Genomic DNA, 17,248 nt, shown 5'->3' on the forward strand with positions numbered 1-17,248 from the left:
ACCTACTATCAGTTTTTTAGACTGATATTATATATACTCTATTATATATACAGTATATATATATACTCTATTTTAAACTTGATCCCTCTGACCAGACCTGAAGGAAAATCAGGAAACCTGCTCCAATGAATGAACATAATCTCTGATGCTAGATCCTGGTAAGAATTATATTGGTGGTTACTAAAAAGTTAAGAATTATAATTCAACTCAAAAGAGTGTAAAACAATCACATGATCTACTAGTTTAAAGCCAGTTTGTACAACATTTTAACAATAATAATCGAAATGCGGAACAAAACACAATTTAAAATGAGCTTACTTTGCTGCTTATGAACATTCAGTCCCCGGATTCAGATAATCTTGCCTCCAGTCACAAAAGGTTTACAGAAATGAGTTGGCTAGTTCTGGTAAATAAGAGTGTTGAATGACCTTGCCTTTACTGTCACAGAGAAAGATTTCTCACCGTCAGTCACCTTGATAACCTCTTCAATGTCCATCCTGTAGATATAAACAACCTTTTTGTTACTAATTATGATTGGTAGCATCACATTATATTAAATTATTTAAATCATAATATATTATTTTATTTTAGAGTGCAATAGAGTACCAATAGGAACAATACGGGATGAGTTCTCCAGCATTTACATTAGTTGGTTTTCTTTTGTTCGATAGTGAGAGCAGAAGAGTAATAATTATCTTACGCGTTGTATAGAATTATCACAGAATTGTCATCTGGGGTAGTGAAGGCAACTCCATCAATCTCAGTGCCTTCCAGTGTCATCTCTTGCCTGATCGAGTCAGGAACCACCCACTTGCTGTAACAGTTCATAAAGGTGTCTTTTTTAGCAGAGTTTAAGTGATGCATGCCTATTCCTTCTCTGATACTGTGAAGAGGATAGTAAAGGAGAAGGCCTCGCTCGCAGCGACAGCGTGTACAGCACTTTCCAAGTTGCTCAAGTAATAGATAAAACCTTGAAATGCCTCGGTACATGAAATGTTTTTTATAGATGCAAGTTTACAAAAAACAGACAGTAGCTTAAAAAGAAAAGCTGGAACAGTTAAAAACCTGTGCAGGAAATCAGCTAACCTACTGTAGACTTAGTACCTAAAGTTTAGAGTAAGGGACTTGCGAGCTGACCTGAAGTGACCCATAGCGTAGTACATGGGCTGTTTGTAGAACTCATCTGAGTCTGAATTCACAATGATTGGGCTGTCAACAGCAGAGTTTGCCCAACTCGGTCCACCAGACATGTCAAGAGCAATATTCCAATCTGTCCAGCCAGTAACCCAATTCTGCATTACCTGTAAATGTTAAAGTTGATGTGACACTTGTCTATGTGTGTCATGAACTAGTTGATTACTCAGTGTGACACCAGCCTATGTGTGTCATGTACTAGTTGATTACTCAGTGTGACACCAGCCCATGTGTCTCATGTTCTAGTTGATTACTTAGTGTGACACCAGCCCATGTGTCTCATGTACTGGTTGATTACTCGACATGACACCAGTCTATGTGTGTTATGTACTAGTTGATTACTCAGTGTGACACTACAGCTATTACATTGTTTAGGTAGAAACAGGTTATCATAGAGTCGGAGGTTTATCCAACTATTACTCTTGAATGTGTATTTCCTATGCTTACTAAGACCTATTTTAGGACTACATAAATGCCCGGCATTGCATAAATAATCAAAAAAGTTTTTTATAGAAAAGTTATTTTTAATTGGCCAAGTTTTTTTTATTCAATAAATTTGATAACTTAAGCTAGTTTAAATCGTTACTATAATAAGAGCCATGTCAGTCCCTCTGAAGCCAACAGTAGGAAAAATGATTACCTCATGATCTCTCACGCAATCATGATCTTTAAGTATGGTACCGCAGCTTGAAGCGTGCTATTTTAACCAATTGGCATTAAAGATTTGCAGGTGTAATAAGTATGATGTGCAAAATTATTCCATAGTATGGCCAGTTGGATGCATAGTGCAATGGATAGCATGCCTGTCGGCAAAACCGAAGGCTCCGAGTTCAAATCTAGTGCAAAGTTAATTTTTCATTTCTGTAACTTTATTGCTATAACTGGAAACATGACAGACAGATGACAAACAAACACTAAGATTTACAGATGAAGATATTGCTTTACAATACCATGATGTAGTCATTGACATTCATTGACAAGTACTTTATAACAACCAGGCATAGAGGTAGACTAGCTGCTGATATGTAGGTTATAAGGAAGTTGTAGTGTACCTTGACAATATCATTGAAGTAGTCTTCTCCTCTTTCCCAACTGCCTAGCTCGACAGGAAGAGTTCCCTTAGGTGGGCGAATGCACGATTCTGTTGACAGGATAAACTTGTCAGGCGCAACCTCGTGGGTTTTGGTGATCACTTCATACCCGCTGAGGTAATTTAGGTAGTCATGAAGAGCGAGACCCGATACGTAGTCCTTGGCTACTGAATCCCCGTATACCTGTCGGATGTCAAATTGACAGCCACATTATTTGGTGACAACCAATGTTAGAAAAGCTGCCTATAACTCTTATGTTTCGAACAATTACTAAGTTTGCTTACAGTGATAGTGTAGGGACACCTACGTAGGCGTACCAGTGCCGACACGCTATGGTGGGTTGTCATGCATATCGTGTTTCCATAAAGCTCTATAGTTGAGCGATGGTTGTGTGACACCTCATGTCAAGGTTGTATTTAGGTATCTTATATCAAGGTTCTAAGCAAAACCTGTGCACACTCACAAGTGCAACGCTATTGGTTGTTCCCATGGCACAAAGATATGCACGTCACACAGGAGTTTCTGCCAAACAGCGATACTGGATTACGACAAGATGAGAGACATGGCTGTTTCCATGATGGCATTGCAGGGCCCTATGTAGGTGTATCATTACGCTATCGCTCTACGGGAACTTAGTAAATTTTGAAGTAGAACTGTGAAAGTAGGTCATACCTTACTGGCCCATTTCTCTGGGTAAAAGGTGTTTTCATCATATATCATTAGTTTCAAATGTCCAAATCCTGCAGCTTCTAGGGCCGGACCTGAATCAGAAGCATAAAGAAAAGCATGGAAAGCTGCTAAAAGTTTAATAAAAGCCAAAAAAATGAAAGAGAGTAAAAAAGAGATGTGATGAAACACAAGGAGAGTCATAGATTTTAATCAATGACAATTCCATGTGAGGCAATTCCATGTGACCTGAAATATTATTTTCATGCGATTCCATGTTATCTTTTTTTTTGTGTCTATATCGGAAGCAGTTTCAGATAGCTGCGAAGTTGAATTTTCAAAATAAATTTTGACCTCAGCTGTTGATCTAATCTATCCCAGAGGGCTCTTCAAATGCTGAAACAATGTTCCTCGTTACAGATAATTTTAATATGTTTCAAGATTACAAAACAACTGTCTAATTATTTTACACCATAAACTGTTTATTAAGAATTTATTAAGAGAGTAGGTACGTTAAGTGAACTGAATTTTTCATAAATACTCACTTCATAAAGTGGGCTAAGATGGAAATTGTAGTGCCACACCTGTAGTAGTTCATACATCATTTTCTCAGATTTTATTCTCAACAAATTATGTAAAAAAAGCACATTGAAAATATGTTGTATTTTCATTGATTGTGACATATTCAAATGTGACAAATAAAAATTAACATATTCAAGCTAGCCAACAGTTTAATGGAATTTAAGACAAATGAGCCGGGTGGTCAGCTTTTCTCAGCTGATCTCAGATATGTTTTATTCTAAATTTGTGATTGGTGTCTAAAGCAAAAAGATCTTATAGTTGTTGTTCTGAACTCTAGCTCGTCGGACAACTGAGGTTGAACCGCAGAAAGTTTGGGTCAAGGACCTAAGAATACTGCTGATAAGATGGGTAGATAAAATAAATCACGAAAATTAATAGGATTTTTGATTTTCCGTATGGGAGTACAAAAAATATCCTCTTTCAGATAGAGCCTGAAGTGTAAAACCAAAGCAAATGAAGTTTAATAAAAGAGATGAAATGCGTTGTATCAGACTCACCAAGATCCATAGCTATAGTGTCTCTTTGTTGAGAAGCTGTAAAACCCGTAGATAGAGAGCCAACTACACCAAGCAAACCAAATATTGGTTCGTTTTGAGGTGTCAGCCCCCAAAACTCTATGCCGTTGTCCTTGTATGCTTCAAGGAACCTGTGAATAAAATAGAAATGTACTTCAACAAGTCGTAATGCTGTCACAAAATATCTTTGTTGTAAAATGCTGCCTAGCAAACAAGGTAAGTTTAAGACCACTTCACTTTTACTTCTTGCGTGTAGGTAAGTTGTCTTTAAATTGTCCTTGACCTATAGCTACAGAGTATCTCAAGTTCTTACATGGTTCGAGTCTTTGGCTAGCGCTTTTTGTAGGCGACTAAAGCAATGGATAGTATATATAGAGTGGCCATCAACATGACCAATGAGTGATCTCATCTCTATAAATGTTTTACTTGCTTTTGTCGAAAACATGAAGAACCACATGTAACCAGGTGTCATTTGCATCACACTGCAAAAACTCGTCATGCGTCAACAGATATCACTTGCATTATATAGGAACAAACTAGGAGAGTCGTATGTATCACAAGGAACAAGCTTCAAGTGTCACGTACACTATGTTTCCATGATGCTATTAATCAGCTAGATTGAAACGGCAAAAAACGCGCAAGTCAAACGAGTTTTGTTACTCGTGTTTCAATGAATGTTTCACGATTTCGAAAGATGGAAACAGAAATGGCGAATGATGCGTGAGGCCATGCCGTGCAGGCTGTTTTATTTTAACCGTTTTCCACACATCAGTCACTCCTATTTCAAAAGCTTGCTGCTAAGTGAAACCGGAGTGTGCTGCTATGAACTCCGGTATAGAACTTTTTATCTTTTTTAACAAAGCTCCAGTGTTAATCCACAACATGCGAATGTCTATTGAGATACTCATCGCCTGGTAATTCAACGTGTTCACAATTCCAAATTCGCATCATCCATACAAACATAGTGATTTAAACATGTGTAACCTGTATCACAAAGCCAGATACTTTCGGTTCCATACATAAACAGATGCTTTGACTTTATAGAGGAGGTGAGTTATTACCCACTTGACATAGTAATTGGCATATGCTTTATAGTATGTTCCTCCTGGATCACCCTTCAGAAATCCACCATGGGTCATCGAGCCAGACCTTTTCATCCAATAGGGCGCCCCGAATGGAGTCGAGAACAAGTTAATTGTTCGATTACTCATTTTTTGCGCTTGCTTTATAAGAGGGATCTGCAAAACATAGAGGTCACGTGATATGAATAAAATGGCTATTCTCTTAAAACAGTGCTAAAATCAGTCTTCAAATATCTCTGCTAGAGGGTCCTGTAACGCGCGTCCCTACAATTTAGTTTGCAAATGCTAGCATCTAAAAAGGCAAATGACCTATGTACTTCTTTATATATATTACTTAAAGTATGTCTGTGGGTCATTCCGGGTCATTAAAGTATGTGTGTCTGTCTGTGTGTCCGGCTATAGATCTTAAAGTCTTGATATTAAAATTCCAGATTTTGATGTATTTGAACTCGCGATGAATACCACGAATGCATCGACCAGTTTCTAATCCAGACACTCTACCATTGAGCTAGAACGCCGTAGTCATCAGTTACGTTTTCATATACCATATACACCATGCGCGTGCTAATTATTTTAGCCTTGTGTCCACGAGTTATGATGCCTCTGTTCAAAAATATTTTGGGACCTAAGTATATGCAACGCGATGCTTCTTCGGCGTTTTTTTTGTTAGGGCTAAGTTATTCCGCCCCAAGATATCGACAATAATTTATCTCAAACTTAAAGTTTGGCGATTTGTGTACTGATTATATACAGTGGAACCTCGGTTCTCTAACATAATGGTTCTCGACCAACTCGGTTTTCGACCAAAGATTTTGAGATTTGTTCGTCTCGGATCTCAAATATAAATTCGGTTCTCAACCAAACCGGAGCATGCGCATTGGAATTGGAACAGCTCTAGAAACAGCATGGAAGCATTTGTTAACAAATGGAGAAGCAATTTACGCTTCATAAATTCTTTACAAAAAGGGAAGAACCATCTGGGAAGGCGTCTCCTCTACCGAAGAGATTTGCTAGGGAGATACATTGTAACCCCTTCAGTCGAGTTACCCTAAAATGTTTTGGAGTAAGATTCTCCTTCAAAGATGTGAAGTAAAAGTGCCATTGCTGTTTATATTTTCTTTTTCTTACGATTTTTGATATAACTGATCTGTTGCATTTTTTGCTGTTTCCTTATCAATTTCTGCAATTTTTGTTATTTTATCTTAACTTTTAATGTTTTTGCTGTTTTAAGAGCAAAACATATGAAATGTTCACTTTTGTTTTCTTTTTCAATCATCTTAAATAGAAAACCTTTTATTAAAATTAAACACGATCTATATCTACCCGTTTTTATTTATAGTATGCAGTATACAGTACAGCTTATGGTGTAAATGTAAAATATTTTACCGAAGTTGTTTTCTCGCCTTAGAATGGATTAAAATTTACATACATTTATTCTAATGGAAAAATTGTTTCGGATCTCGAACAACGTAAAAGCTGAAAGTTATGAAACTTTAAAATTTACAGTGGTTTGAAAACTTTTACAGTTGTTTTATTTATTTTTAATTCAGTTGTCCTGCACAAAACTTTTTCCTCATGATATGAAGTTTGCAAACCTTTACAGTTGTTTTTATTTTCTGTTTTAATTTATTTCAACTACACAAAACACTTCTCTCATGAGATGTAGTTGGAAAGTTAGAATGGCAAATGTTGTTATATGTTCAAGACAAATCAATATTTTGTCCAAAGAACTTTTTATTACCTGGGCAACGCCGAGTAGCACTGCTATTATTATATAAACCTAAGTTACACACAAGAACATTCAAAGTGTATATAGATGCTAATGAACATTCTCATAAAATGAATGAATAAATCTATCAAACAACCCTGAAGCCATGTACTGTAAGTCACTCCGTTACATAAACAGGAAATGCACTTTATAAACACCAATATCTACCTTCATGGTGAGATCCTCAGAAGCCAAAGCAAAATGTTTAAGTTCAACATCATCATCTACATCATCGTATGTGTAGTTACGTACTGAGAAATCAGTGCAAGCTACCGGTACTCTTGTCAAAGTGTACTCGAGTCCTGTAAATGGTCAACTGATATCAAATATGCGTTCCCACAGTGTCTAATGACATTTTTACAAGACCCGCACAGGTTGCCAGATTGGCATAAGCCATTTAGAGCAGGACTTGAGATAGTTACATGTGGGTCAGCTGGAGGTCAATAAATGATGCTATCTAATTGGTAAGGAGCATCAATGTAATAGTTAAGTGCAAATGACCATTAAAGGTCAACTGTAAGATGTCAGGATGAAAGAAAGTAATGACAAGTAAAAATGGCGGCTACCGAAAGAAAGAGAGCATTGTTAACAACCACATGCGGCAGTTGTTAAATACCATTGTCTGTTTCGAAAGATATGAGTACGCCAACAGATAACCAGGTGATTTACTGTAAATTTTGATAGGTCAATAAACTTTGAAAAACTTGTTTTTAGCTGAGTAAATATTTTTTTAAATCGCCTGAACTACAAACGATCGTTCAGTTGCGACAGTCAATCAGAGCAGACCGAGTGCAGCTCGATTATCTCACATAGAAAGAGCACACACCAAAAACCAATTAGAATGAGAAACATATTTGTGTCGGTAATATCAATCGATGTGCTCATTTGCGAAGCAAATCGGCCGACCCAGACGCTTGCCAGAAACTAATAAGAGATTATTGATGAGCCCAACTGCAGTTGATCAATCACTAGTTGCCTCTGCAAAGCCACCAGAACTGCTCTTACCTTGACTGGAGTAATAGGATCTAAGAAGGTTGTCTGATGCATTCTCTGACAAGCTCATGATGTTAACGCCAGCCGAGTCAGTCATGGCTCCTCCAAATCCAATAATGCTCTGGTAGCTGTTAGCCCTGTTCACTCTAGCCTGTCCTAAATGGTAACAGGGGAGTAATCACATAGGCTGGTCAAAACAAACACAAACTCATTTTTACAACATTCTGTTCAAAGAATGGAAAAACAGCGTTTAAATTGAAATCTTACCCATACACAGATGTTATTATTCTGCTTGTAAAAATATCCAAGCGTGTAAAGAAATCTGTATGAATAGGATTTGCTTACCAGTAGCTGGAGAGGTTTCACTAGAGAAAGGAACAATCCTATCAGCGAACCGGTCTCCTGCCATCGTCGAAGTGTAGATAGTATAACTGTTTGCGCTAAGCTTCAGCTCTGGTACTGTATCGCAGTAAGTAGCATTGCATCTGCACACTATCGAACTTCCGTTAAAGGAAACTTGGTCACAGTCTTTTCCAGAAACTACAGCAGGTATAACGATATTATCAATAGGTGTGACTGTATTACTAACAGATGTGTCTGTATTACCATCAGGTGTAGCGGTGTTACCAAAAGATGTGGCTGTATTACCAACAGGTGTGGCTGTATTACCAACAGATGTGGCTGTATTACCTACAAGTGTGGCTATAATACCAACAAGTGTAGCTGTATAACTAACAGGTGTGTCTGTACAACCAACAGGTGTGGCTGTATTACCAACATATATGGCTGTATTGCCAACAAGTGTGGCTGTATTACCAACAGGTGTGGCTGTATTACCTACAGATGAGGCTGTATTACCAACAGGTGTGGCTGTATTGCCCACAGGTGTGGCTTTATTACCAACGCATGTAACTGCATTACCAACAGGTGTGACTTATCAGTGTCTTTGTGTTCCAGACAATCCAAAACGTTGACAGCTTTGGAGCAACACACATGATGTTCAGCGAAGGTCTAAACAGTCAATTAGGAAACAGCCCATGCTGTCGCTAATTGCATTTGTTATGCTTAAACTAGTTTCAATGTTTTGCAAAAGTTCAATAATAAACAAGGTACCTATTAATCAACCACTTAGTCTTGCTATGCATTTATTGCATATCAAGCTATTTATTGATTTAATGCTTGAGTAGGTGACAGAACGCTTCAAAAAATTGTAAAACATATTTGCAGCAAAGACGAACTAGAATCTAGATGAATACTAATATACACAGTCTACCTGTAATAACAGCAGTCAGGGTGACACAGAGTAACAGCAGGACACACCTCTGTCCTGCCATGCTGATAGCCTTTTGCTACAGCTCTCTCAGCATCTGCTATATGTTCTGGTGCTTATGAGAAAGTGCCATAACCTCAGCTATTGGTTAGATAGATAGATGTATGTCAGGGTCTCCATCAATGGACAAAACAATGCTAAACTCTCATTCATTGGATAGATGATGGGTCTGATGCTATTGGAGAGAGAACATCTGAGCGTTATTAAGGGAATAGAGCAGTTTCACACGCTTGGTATTTTAATGTGATGTGATATCAAAACCACCCGTGCTTGAGGAGCTACATAAGGCATTAATTAACACGGTATAGCTAAAGATTACAGAAATTTGTTTGATTAATTGGGTCCATTTATTCACCAAAAACTCTAATAAAAATGACCAATCCATGTGCTCACATAATTAGCATTAGTTGGAAATAAAACCTGAATTAATTATATACTAATAAAAATTGATTTAGTAAGACTTAACTAGAAATTCCCTTGTCATACAGCCTACGACCAAAGTGATAATGGAAAAAAGAAAGGGTACTGCTGGTTGTTGAAAACGTAGTTATCAGCAGGAGTTGACAGAGTATAGTGTAAATTAGAGTTGTTCAAGATGATATAAAATAAATTTGAGGGAGCATGACTCCAAAAAGGTGCAACTAACAATTTATTTTGGAGGTAAAGTTGGGTTGAGACCAGGTATACAAGTAAATGGTTGATTGTTGATATTACAGTTTTATTTGGTAGTATAATATAAATGGATATATAAAGGTGAAAAAGTTCTATTTTAGAAGTGTAAGTATAGAAGAATGTTAGGAATGTTGTGAATGGAAAGTATATGGGGAATGTAAAGTTGTATATAAAGTAATAGAAATAGAATAATGGTATATGATATAGAATAATGTTGCAAATAGATTTATATGTAGGCCTTATATAAGTATATGCAAAGTATTTTGTGTACGAACTAATAACAAAGGAAATATATAGAAAAGGAGACATATAAAGTGTTTAGAAAAAGTTCATATAGAAAATAATAGAAGTAGTTTTGTTAGATAGTTGCAGTGTTTTGTTCAAGGTCACGCCATCTAATCTCCTCTCTTTCACGTTGTAGGATTTGGTCATTGATAGCTAATCGAGTGGTGCGCTCCCTAGCGAAGTTGTTAACAAGTAAGTCATTAATGTTTAGAACTCGAGAAAGGGAAGAGTATAGTTCATATTAGAAAAAGTTCGTTTCCTGTTACAACTGTACAATGTTGAGAGTTGGTTTGTGTGAGCCAATGAATAGTAACTTTAAGATCTTGAAATTGGATTTTACTAAAAGTGTGCAAATTTTTCATTTTCCTTAATAATAGGGAAAAGTATAGTTCAGTAAAATCTAATCTCAAGATCTTAAAGTTACTATTCTCAATATTTTACCAATTTTTAATTTTATTTTGTAACAGGAAATGAACCTTTTCCAATATGAACTATACTTTTCCGAGAGAGAGCAATAAATGATATTCCAGCGGTAACTTCAGAACTGGTGAAATGTGCACGTTTTTCTCGTGAAATGCGCACGGCTTTATGATTCTACTATCTGTCGCACGGCTTTATGGGCGTTTTGTTGGCCGGTCTTAATTTTGATTAAAAAGGCTTGTCAGGTTTTAATGGCGACTTTAGGCCAAATTAATCTTTCTACCTATGTATAATCCGATCAGATGGGTAAGTTTTATGATATTGTCGACACTTTTCAAAGACTTGGTAACATAATTAAATAGGTTTATATATGTTTTGTATCATTATTATACTTAAACGACTCTACAGAAAAATGGTTAAATTTTTTGATGGGATTTCGATACAAGGGTTTGGGTATGCCCGTCGATGGATAATTTTTGGGAGTTGTGTGCACATATGCATTTATCATAAAGCTCCGGCACACTCGCTTCGCTCGTGTTTGGTCGTGGGAGAATGATCTCGATAAAACTTTTAATGATTGTCAACCAATACATGAATATAACAATTCAAGTATTGGTATAGAGCCTACAAATTTATTAAAATAAGAGAATGCCGTTTTGAGAACTTGACTAACATTAGTGAGTTTTTGACTATAGATCTGAAAATTATATAGTATGAAAATTTTAAAGAATTATGGAGCTGATGAATAACAAAAATGAGTATTATAGAAAACTGACAACATCTCCACATACAAGTCATGTATGTACAGCTACATGCATGTCAACTGCTAACTCACATGTATCTTGAAGAGAAAGCAATAATAGTATGGTGAGGGAAGGAGAATTAGCTCGATAGTTGTGGCAATTACAACTTATCAGTTTGATAAATGGGTTGGTTAACCCACCTTCAGTAACTCACTCACTAAACTAACTGCTAGGACACTACAGTAGACTAAATAAACATTTATATTCATGCAGAAGTGCTGAGATTAGATCTTTTAGCAAGCTTTGAAGTAGCTACTGATTGCTTCTAATGGCTATGAATATTAAAGTCACTTTGCTATCAAACTCTCGGAGTATATACAGTATAACTGGGATATCTTTTACCTTTTTCAGTGTACACTCAGTTCAGTATACTGATACATGTGAGTATCTGTGAAAGTAACCATATAATTTGGGACAAGGATATTCAAGCGACATGTTTTTACAGTACTTCACTGCTCTCCACCTAAATACGGTTCACTTGTCAGTTATCTTGCTGATGTGCTTGAAAGAGTTTCTTTTTCAGACATAAAGAGTCTTGTTTAAACTGACTTCAGCCAACATAACTACTCCTACTAATGAACTGATTTAACTGCTTACTGAACAGCAGCAGAAGGAACAGGTAAAGCAGCTGAAGGAACAGGTAAAGAGCAGAAGGAACATGCAGGTAGAGCAGCAAAAGGAACAGATAAAGCAGTACAAAGAACAGGTAAAGCAGCAGAAGGAATAGGTAGAGCAGCAGAAGGAACAGGTAGAGCAGCAGTAGGAACAGGTAGAGCAGCAGAAGGAACAGGTAGAGCAGCAGAAAGAACAGGTAGAGCAGCAAAAGGAACAGGTAGAGCAGCAGAAGGAACAGGTAGAGCAGCAGAAGGCACAAGTAGAGCAGTAGAAAGAACAGGTAAAGCAGCAGAAGGAATAGGTGGAGCAGCAGAATAAAGAGGTGGAGCAGCAAAAGGAAACAAGTCGAGAAGAGAAAAGAACAATTAGAGCAGAGGAAGGAACAGGTGAACCAGCAAGAGCAACAAGTGGAGCAACTGAAGGAACAGTTTGTGATGTAAGAAAAGGCAGAATGGGAATATTTTAATAATTGTTCACAGACTTTGTAGTCGTCTACTTACCTTCTGTAATATATAGAGTAAGTTAAACTGTAGGCGCTAGCCATTGAGGGTTATGGAGCAGCTTATAAAAGCACTATGAGATATAATCTTTAATCATACTGTTATTTTATAATGGACATAACTTTACTTTAAAAACTTGTTTAATATAGTTAAGCATTGCTTCATGACTACTGTGTGAATTGCATTGCTATGACCTGATGAGTCTTCTCAGCTAAAAGGCTGAACTTTTTGTAACTGGTCACGTGTTAGCTCTATTTATTTTACTAATTTTGCTACTGCCCGAATGTGATAAAAACATTATAATTTAGCAGACATTCGGTTATCATTAGCTACTGGCAATCACTGATCTGTTGATAACATAAATTTCAAAAAGTGTAGCTTTCGAACTAAATGGCTCCAATCTGTTAGGATTACGAATTGTATAACAAATCTAGTCCGGTAACAAATAGAAATCCAAACATGCACATCTATACTTTTCACACATGATATATCACCTTTGTGCCTAATAAGTAGCCTGGGCAACCGATTTTCCATTAAACTTGTTCGTATTTACTTAACCTTTTTATTGAACCGTGAAACACACATTATGTAGGCTTCACATATCACAATCAAGATCTAAAACTACATACATAGGCAATACTTATAAAATAGTAATTAAGCATGTTCCAATAATAACCTGTAAACTTTAGAGTACTGAGTTTAGTAAATCCACAATAAACCTGCCTATTTATACAGCTCTAAATCAGTTCTCAAATACAATTCATTCCAGATATTTGTTCGTCAACTGAATTGTTTGAATACTGGTTTAACGCCTTCTATAAGAACAAAGGATATCAACTAATGCATTCTTCGACATAATATAATGTATGTATTTCTGGAGAAAATGATGAATTAGTACATGTACAGCATTTAAAGCAAAACAAACTGTCAACAGTAAAATAAATTTTACTTACTTATTTTATTCGAAAGTGAGAGTCAAGAGAAGCATGCTGTTTTAAAAGATGTCCAGTAGGTATTCCTCTTTTCATGGTGAGTTTTAGCTGTTTATGCTGCACAAAGCTATTTGAATAATGTGAAAAAAATATTGCGTAACCATTTTAAAACATTTCTGGTTTGCCTAGCAAATGATGTACTATAATATCAGTGAAATTTTCACAAGTTACCAAAACACAATCTTTGAACACAATTAAACTTCTATTTTCAATAACTCACTTTTTGTTCAAGAACCCACGTTTCTTGGTTGATTTGGTTAAGACATGCCCTAGATATTTCTCACGCTCTTCTCTTTTTGTTGTTTAATTTTTATATATGAATCACATTTAAAATTCTGCCAGATATTTTTTACAATTCAACTTGAGGTTTTCGATAGTCTTAGAATTCACAGAATTACGTAGTCTGGGTATTTATGGCAGTACACAGTACATACAGTGCTTAGCTTATCAAAAGTCTGAAAATTTCAACAAAAAAACGTGTCCACTAATAAGGTACTTATGTCTGTGACTTCATTGATCACTGCCAGTTTTGTGAAATCAATAGTTAATTAGAACAACAGAAATTCTAAGAAATTGGCACATCTGCTTTTGGTTGCCAATTACCAGTAATTTGCAGCACTTTTTCTTTGGCTTGTCTGAGTTATTTCTAGGAATTCAGCACTTTAATGACTCTGACTCAAGACTCAGGGGTGTGTGATCAAATGAATATTTCATATAGGCATGCTGTCTGGGGAATCTTTGTGTGTTAGTACTCGCAATCATATGCAGGTGTGTTAGTGCCTAGACATTTGATATGGGTGTGTAAGTACCTGGGGATACGATCCAGGTGTGTAAGTACAATACCTAGAGAGTCTATGCAGGTGTGCAAGTACCTGGGGATTCTATGCAGGTGTGCAAGTGCAACCTCCAGATTCTATGCAGGTGTTTACACACATGCATTGAACCTGGGAGTTCTATTTAGGTGTGTAATCATATCTCGTTACCATTCTCTAAGACTCTGGCCACAGCACTCTGCTGCAACACTCTCCTTCTGTGGAGGCCCTGGGGTATGTCCATTCAGAACTGGGAGGTGAGAGCAGCTGCGACCAGAACCGCTGCTGTCAGGCCCCGAACCCCTACCTGGCCACCTCGGTCTCGGCGAACGCTCTGTCAGCTCCTCAGAGCCATCGGACCCATATGAGTTGGCTGGTACGCATAGTCATCTGTTGCCAGTGGCAGCTATCTTCCAAGAGTTGTCTGACCCTCTCTTTTTGACAGCTGTACAGGACTTCATCCTGTGCAGAAACAAGGATTCCAGGGGTCTGGGACCTTTAGGGATCCAGGCTCCAGGTCCTCTGAAGCCTGGTAGTAGTTCTGGAGAGCTATGGCTGGGTCTCTTCCACCGTCAGCATGGCAGGGCAGACATCCTCCTCCTTGGCTCCTTGTCTTAATGCCAGTGCTTGCGGGCTAGTGCCCCTTCTAGATAAACCTCTTTAGTCGAGGCCTGGTCAGGCTGGCCATTATGATGGGCCTCCGACGCAGCGCTGGCTAGTCTTTTTTGCCGGAGGAATATGAGCTGAGGGCTTTAGTGCAACCAGTAGTCAACACTACGCCATTTCTCTGGTGTAATGGCTTCTTAGGGCAATGCCGACGCACGTTCCCGAAAGCGTTACAGCCCCAACACTGTAGGGGCTGGCGGGATAGGCCTCCCGGACCAGTCTCTTTACTTGGCAGGCGTGTTCTTGAAGAAAAGTTGCTGCAACCAGCCTCAGAGTACTCAGCTTGTTGCGAGTCGAAGACGGCTCCTACGCGGTCGGCCTGTATGCAGTCCTCAGCCTCTTCTTTTAGAGCTTTCCGGAGATGTAGCAGACTGGCCTCCTCTATCCAGGCATTAGCTCCGGCTACTTCTTGCAACTGGCTAATAAAATACTTAACATTCTCTAATCTCGAGTATTGAGGCACCTTGAACTGATACCCCGGTGCCTGAGCGCGGGGCACAATCACTAACTGTTCAAGAGCCTTAGCCAACTGGTTCGTCTCTCAGTCCAAGCTCCTCAAGCGACAGCCATCCATGGTTCACTTGGGAAAAGCTCGCCAAGCTCCGGCGCGGCACTGCCCGTTCAGCACGGCTTACCGAGTTCAGGGAAATTTTCCACTGGAAAAAGCTTGCCAAGCTTCGCGGCAGAGTTGCCTGCGCAACAGTATCTACCGAACTTAGAGAAATCCTTTTCAACAGCTCAGTTAAACAAGTGCTCAGCCAACCGCCAAGGGATCAAATATTTCAGCCAACCGCCGGGGGATGGTGATGCTGTCTCCAGTACACGGCCCGCCAGGGGTCAGGGATGCTCCTGCTTCTAGACTCAGTCTTGTGAAGCTGAGACCCTCGACCCCACCACTGCCACCAATGTAAAGGAAACTGCCCACTTCTTTAGTTTCAACAAAACAGTCAAGCAACAAAGAAGCACACCGAGTGTATAGTCACCAAAGAATATACATCGAATGTATATTTCAGCCCAAATATATATAAATACATGAAATCAAATGTGTGTGCAGCAATTGACAATCAAGCAGAGAGCCTGCACTGCTCTGCTGTAATGATGGCATTTTCCTTACAACTTTTATACAATCGTCTTTTACTAGGCTCCGCCCACTTTTCTATTTATTCATTGCTTAGACTTCTGCTTGTTTACTCAGTCATCCGAGTTTACTCATCTGCTGTCTAGCCTTCTCCAATAGCAGGAAGGCTCGGTCTGTTAACCACGGTGACCGAGGGTAGATCCCTACATCTCTGGCCACCGTGCTCTGCCGCAACAATATTATTTATTAAGTTGAGATGTTGGCACATTCATTATAGTTATGAAAAACGCACATGATTTTGCTAAAGATAAAATATAACACCCTCTACCAACAGATAGGAACCCCAATTAGGTAGGCGGGTAGTAAACTATTCTGCAAAGTAGGACAGCCCTCGTAAGGTGACAAGGCAACTAACGAGTTATCTGCTGAAAGTGACTTATGATTGGTGCTAGCAAAAACAGAGCTAATCACAAGTGATTGGCTCTGGTAACACTTTTGCTAACAATGTTAATGTATTCCATGCTTAAATAATCTGCGCAATACTTACTTTTCTTAGCCACATTGAATAAAATAAGAAGTACGAGTTTATAACAGGTACATGCATCTACTTGTTTTGAAATAAAACACGAGATTTCTTGCCAATTTAAAGCAAGAGTTATCAGACAAAACTGCTGATCTTTTTCTGCTCACTATTGATTTACCTGTAGTTTTGAAATAGAGCTAGGGTTTCGTCTGGTTTCATATAAAAGAGCATGAGCCTGAAAAGATAGATAACTTCTCAAAAAACAAATAATTTGAAAATTGACAGGTAAACGTGCTTGTGACAGACCCCGTTGAAATAGTCTGGAACTCATTGGAGAGGGTAGGAGAGGTCCCCACCCACTGGTTGGAAACTACTGCTTTACTCAGAACTATGCCATTAGGCGATAATCCTAAAAAATTATTGATATCTGATGCATCATGTACTTATTTAAATCATGTTTTAATAATGATACACGCTACTGCAATTTGGCCCTAGCAAGCAATTATAGGAAATTCCGCTATGTTACTAATTCTACCCAGAAGTTTTATGTTATGCTAATTGTCTTCAATGGGTGAGTGCTTTTTATGCTCTATAAAAGCTAACATGACCGCAGCTACAGTTTAAAGACCTGCTGCTTACCTTGATAAAAAGGTCTGTCAGC

General features: G+C 38.1%; 1 protein-coding gene across 1 annotated transcript; it reads right to left on the reverse strand.

Annotated features, from left to right (window-relative positions):
• Nucleotides 1–326: 326 nt before the first annotated feature.
• LOC137410605 (putative glucosylceramidase 4) lies at nucleotides 327–9,253 on the reverse strand. Its single transcript, XM_068096050.1, has 11 exons — nucleotides 9,165–9,253; nucleotides 8,237–8,431; nucleotides 7,904–8,047; nucleotides 7,067–7,200; nucleotides 5,114–5,286; nucleotides 4,031–4,179; nucleotides 2,958–3,046; nucleotides 2,247–2,468; nucleotides 1,138–1,301; nucleotides 701–814; nucleotides 327–497 (listed from the first exon to the last, which is right to left on the reverse strand). The coding sequence occupies exons 1-11, from the start codon at nucleotides 9,223–9,225 to the stop codon at nucleotides 398–400; spliced, it is 1,545 nt and encodes a 514-aa protein (XP_067952151.1). The 5' UTR covers nucleotides 9,226–9,253; the 3' UTR covers nucleotides 327–397.
• Nucleotides 9,254–17,248: the final 7,995 nt, after the last annotated feature.

This window comes from Watersipora subatra, chromosome 1, assembly GCF_963576615.1.
Source record: "Watersipora subatra chromosome 1, tzWatSuba1.1, whole genome shotgun sequence".
NCBI lineage: Eukaryota > Metazoa > Bryozoa > Gymnolaemata > Cheilostomatida > Watersiporidae > Watersipora > Watersipora subatra.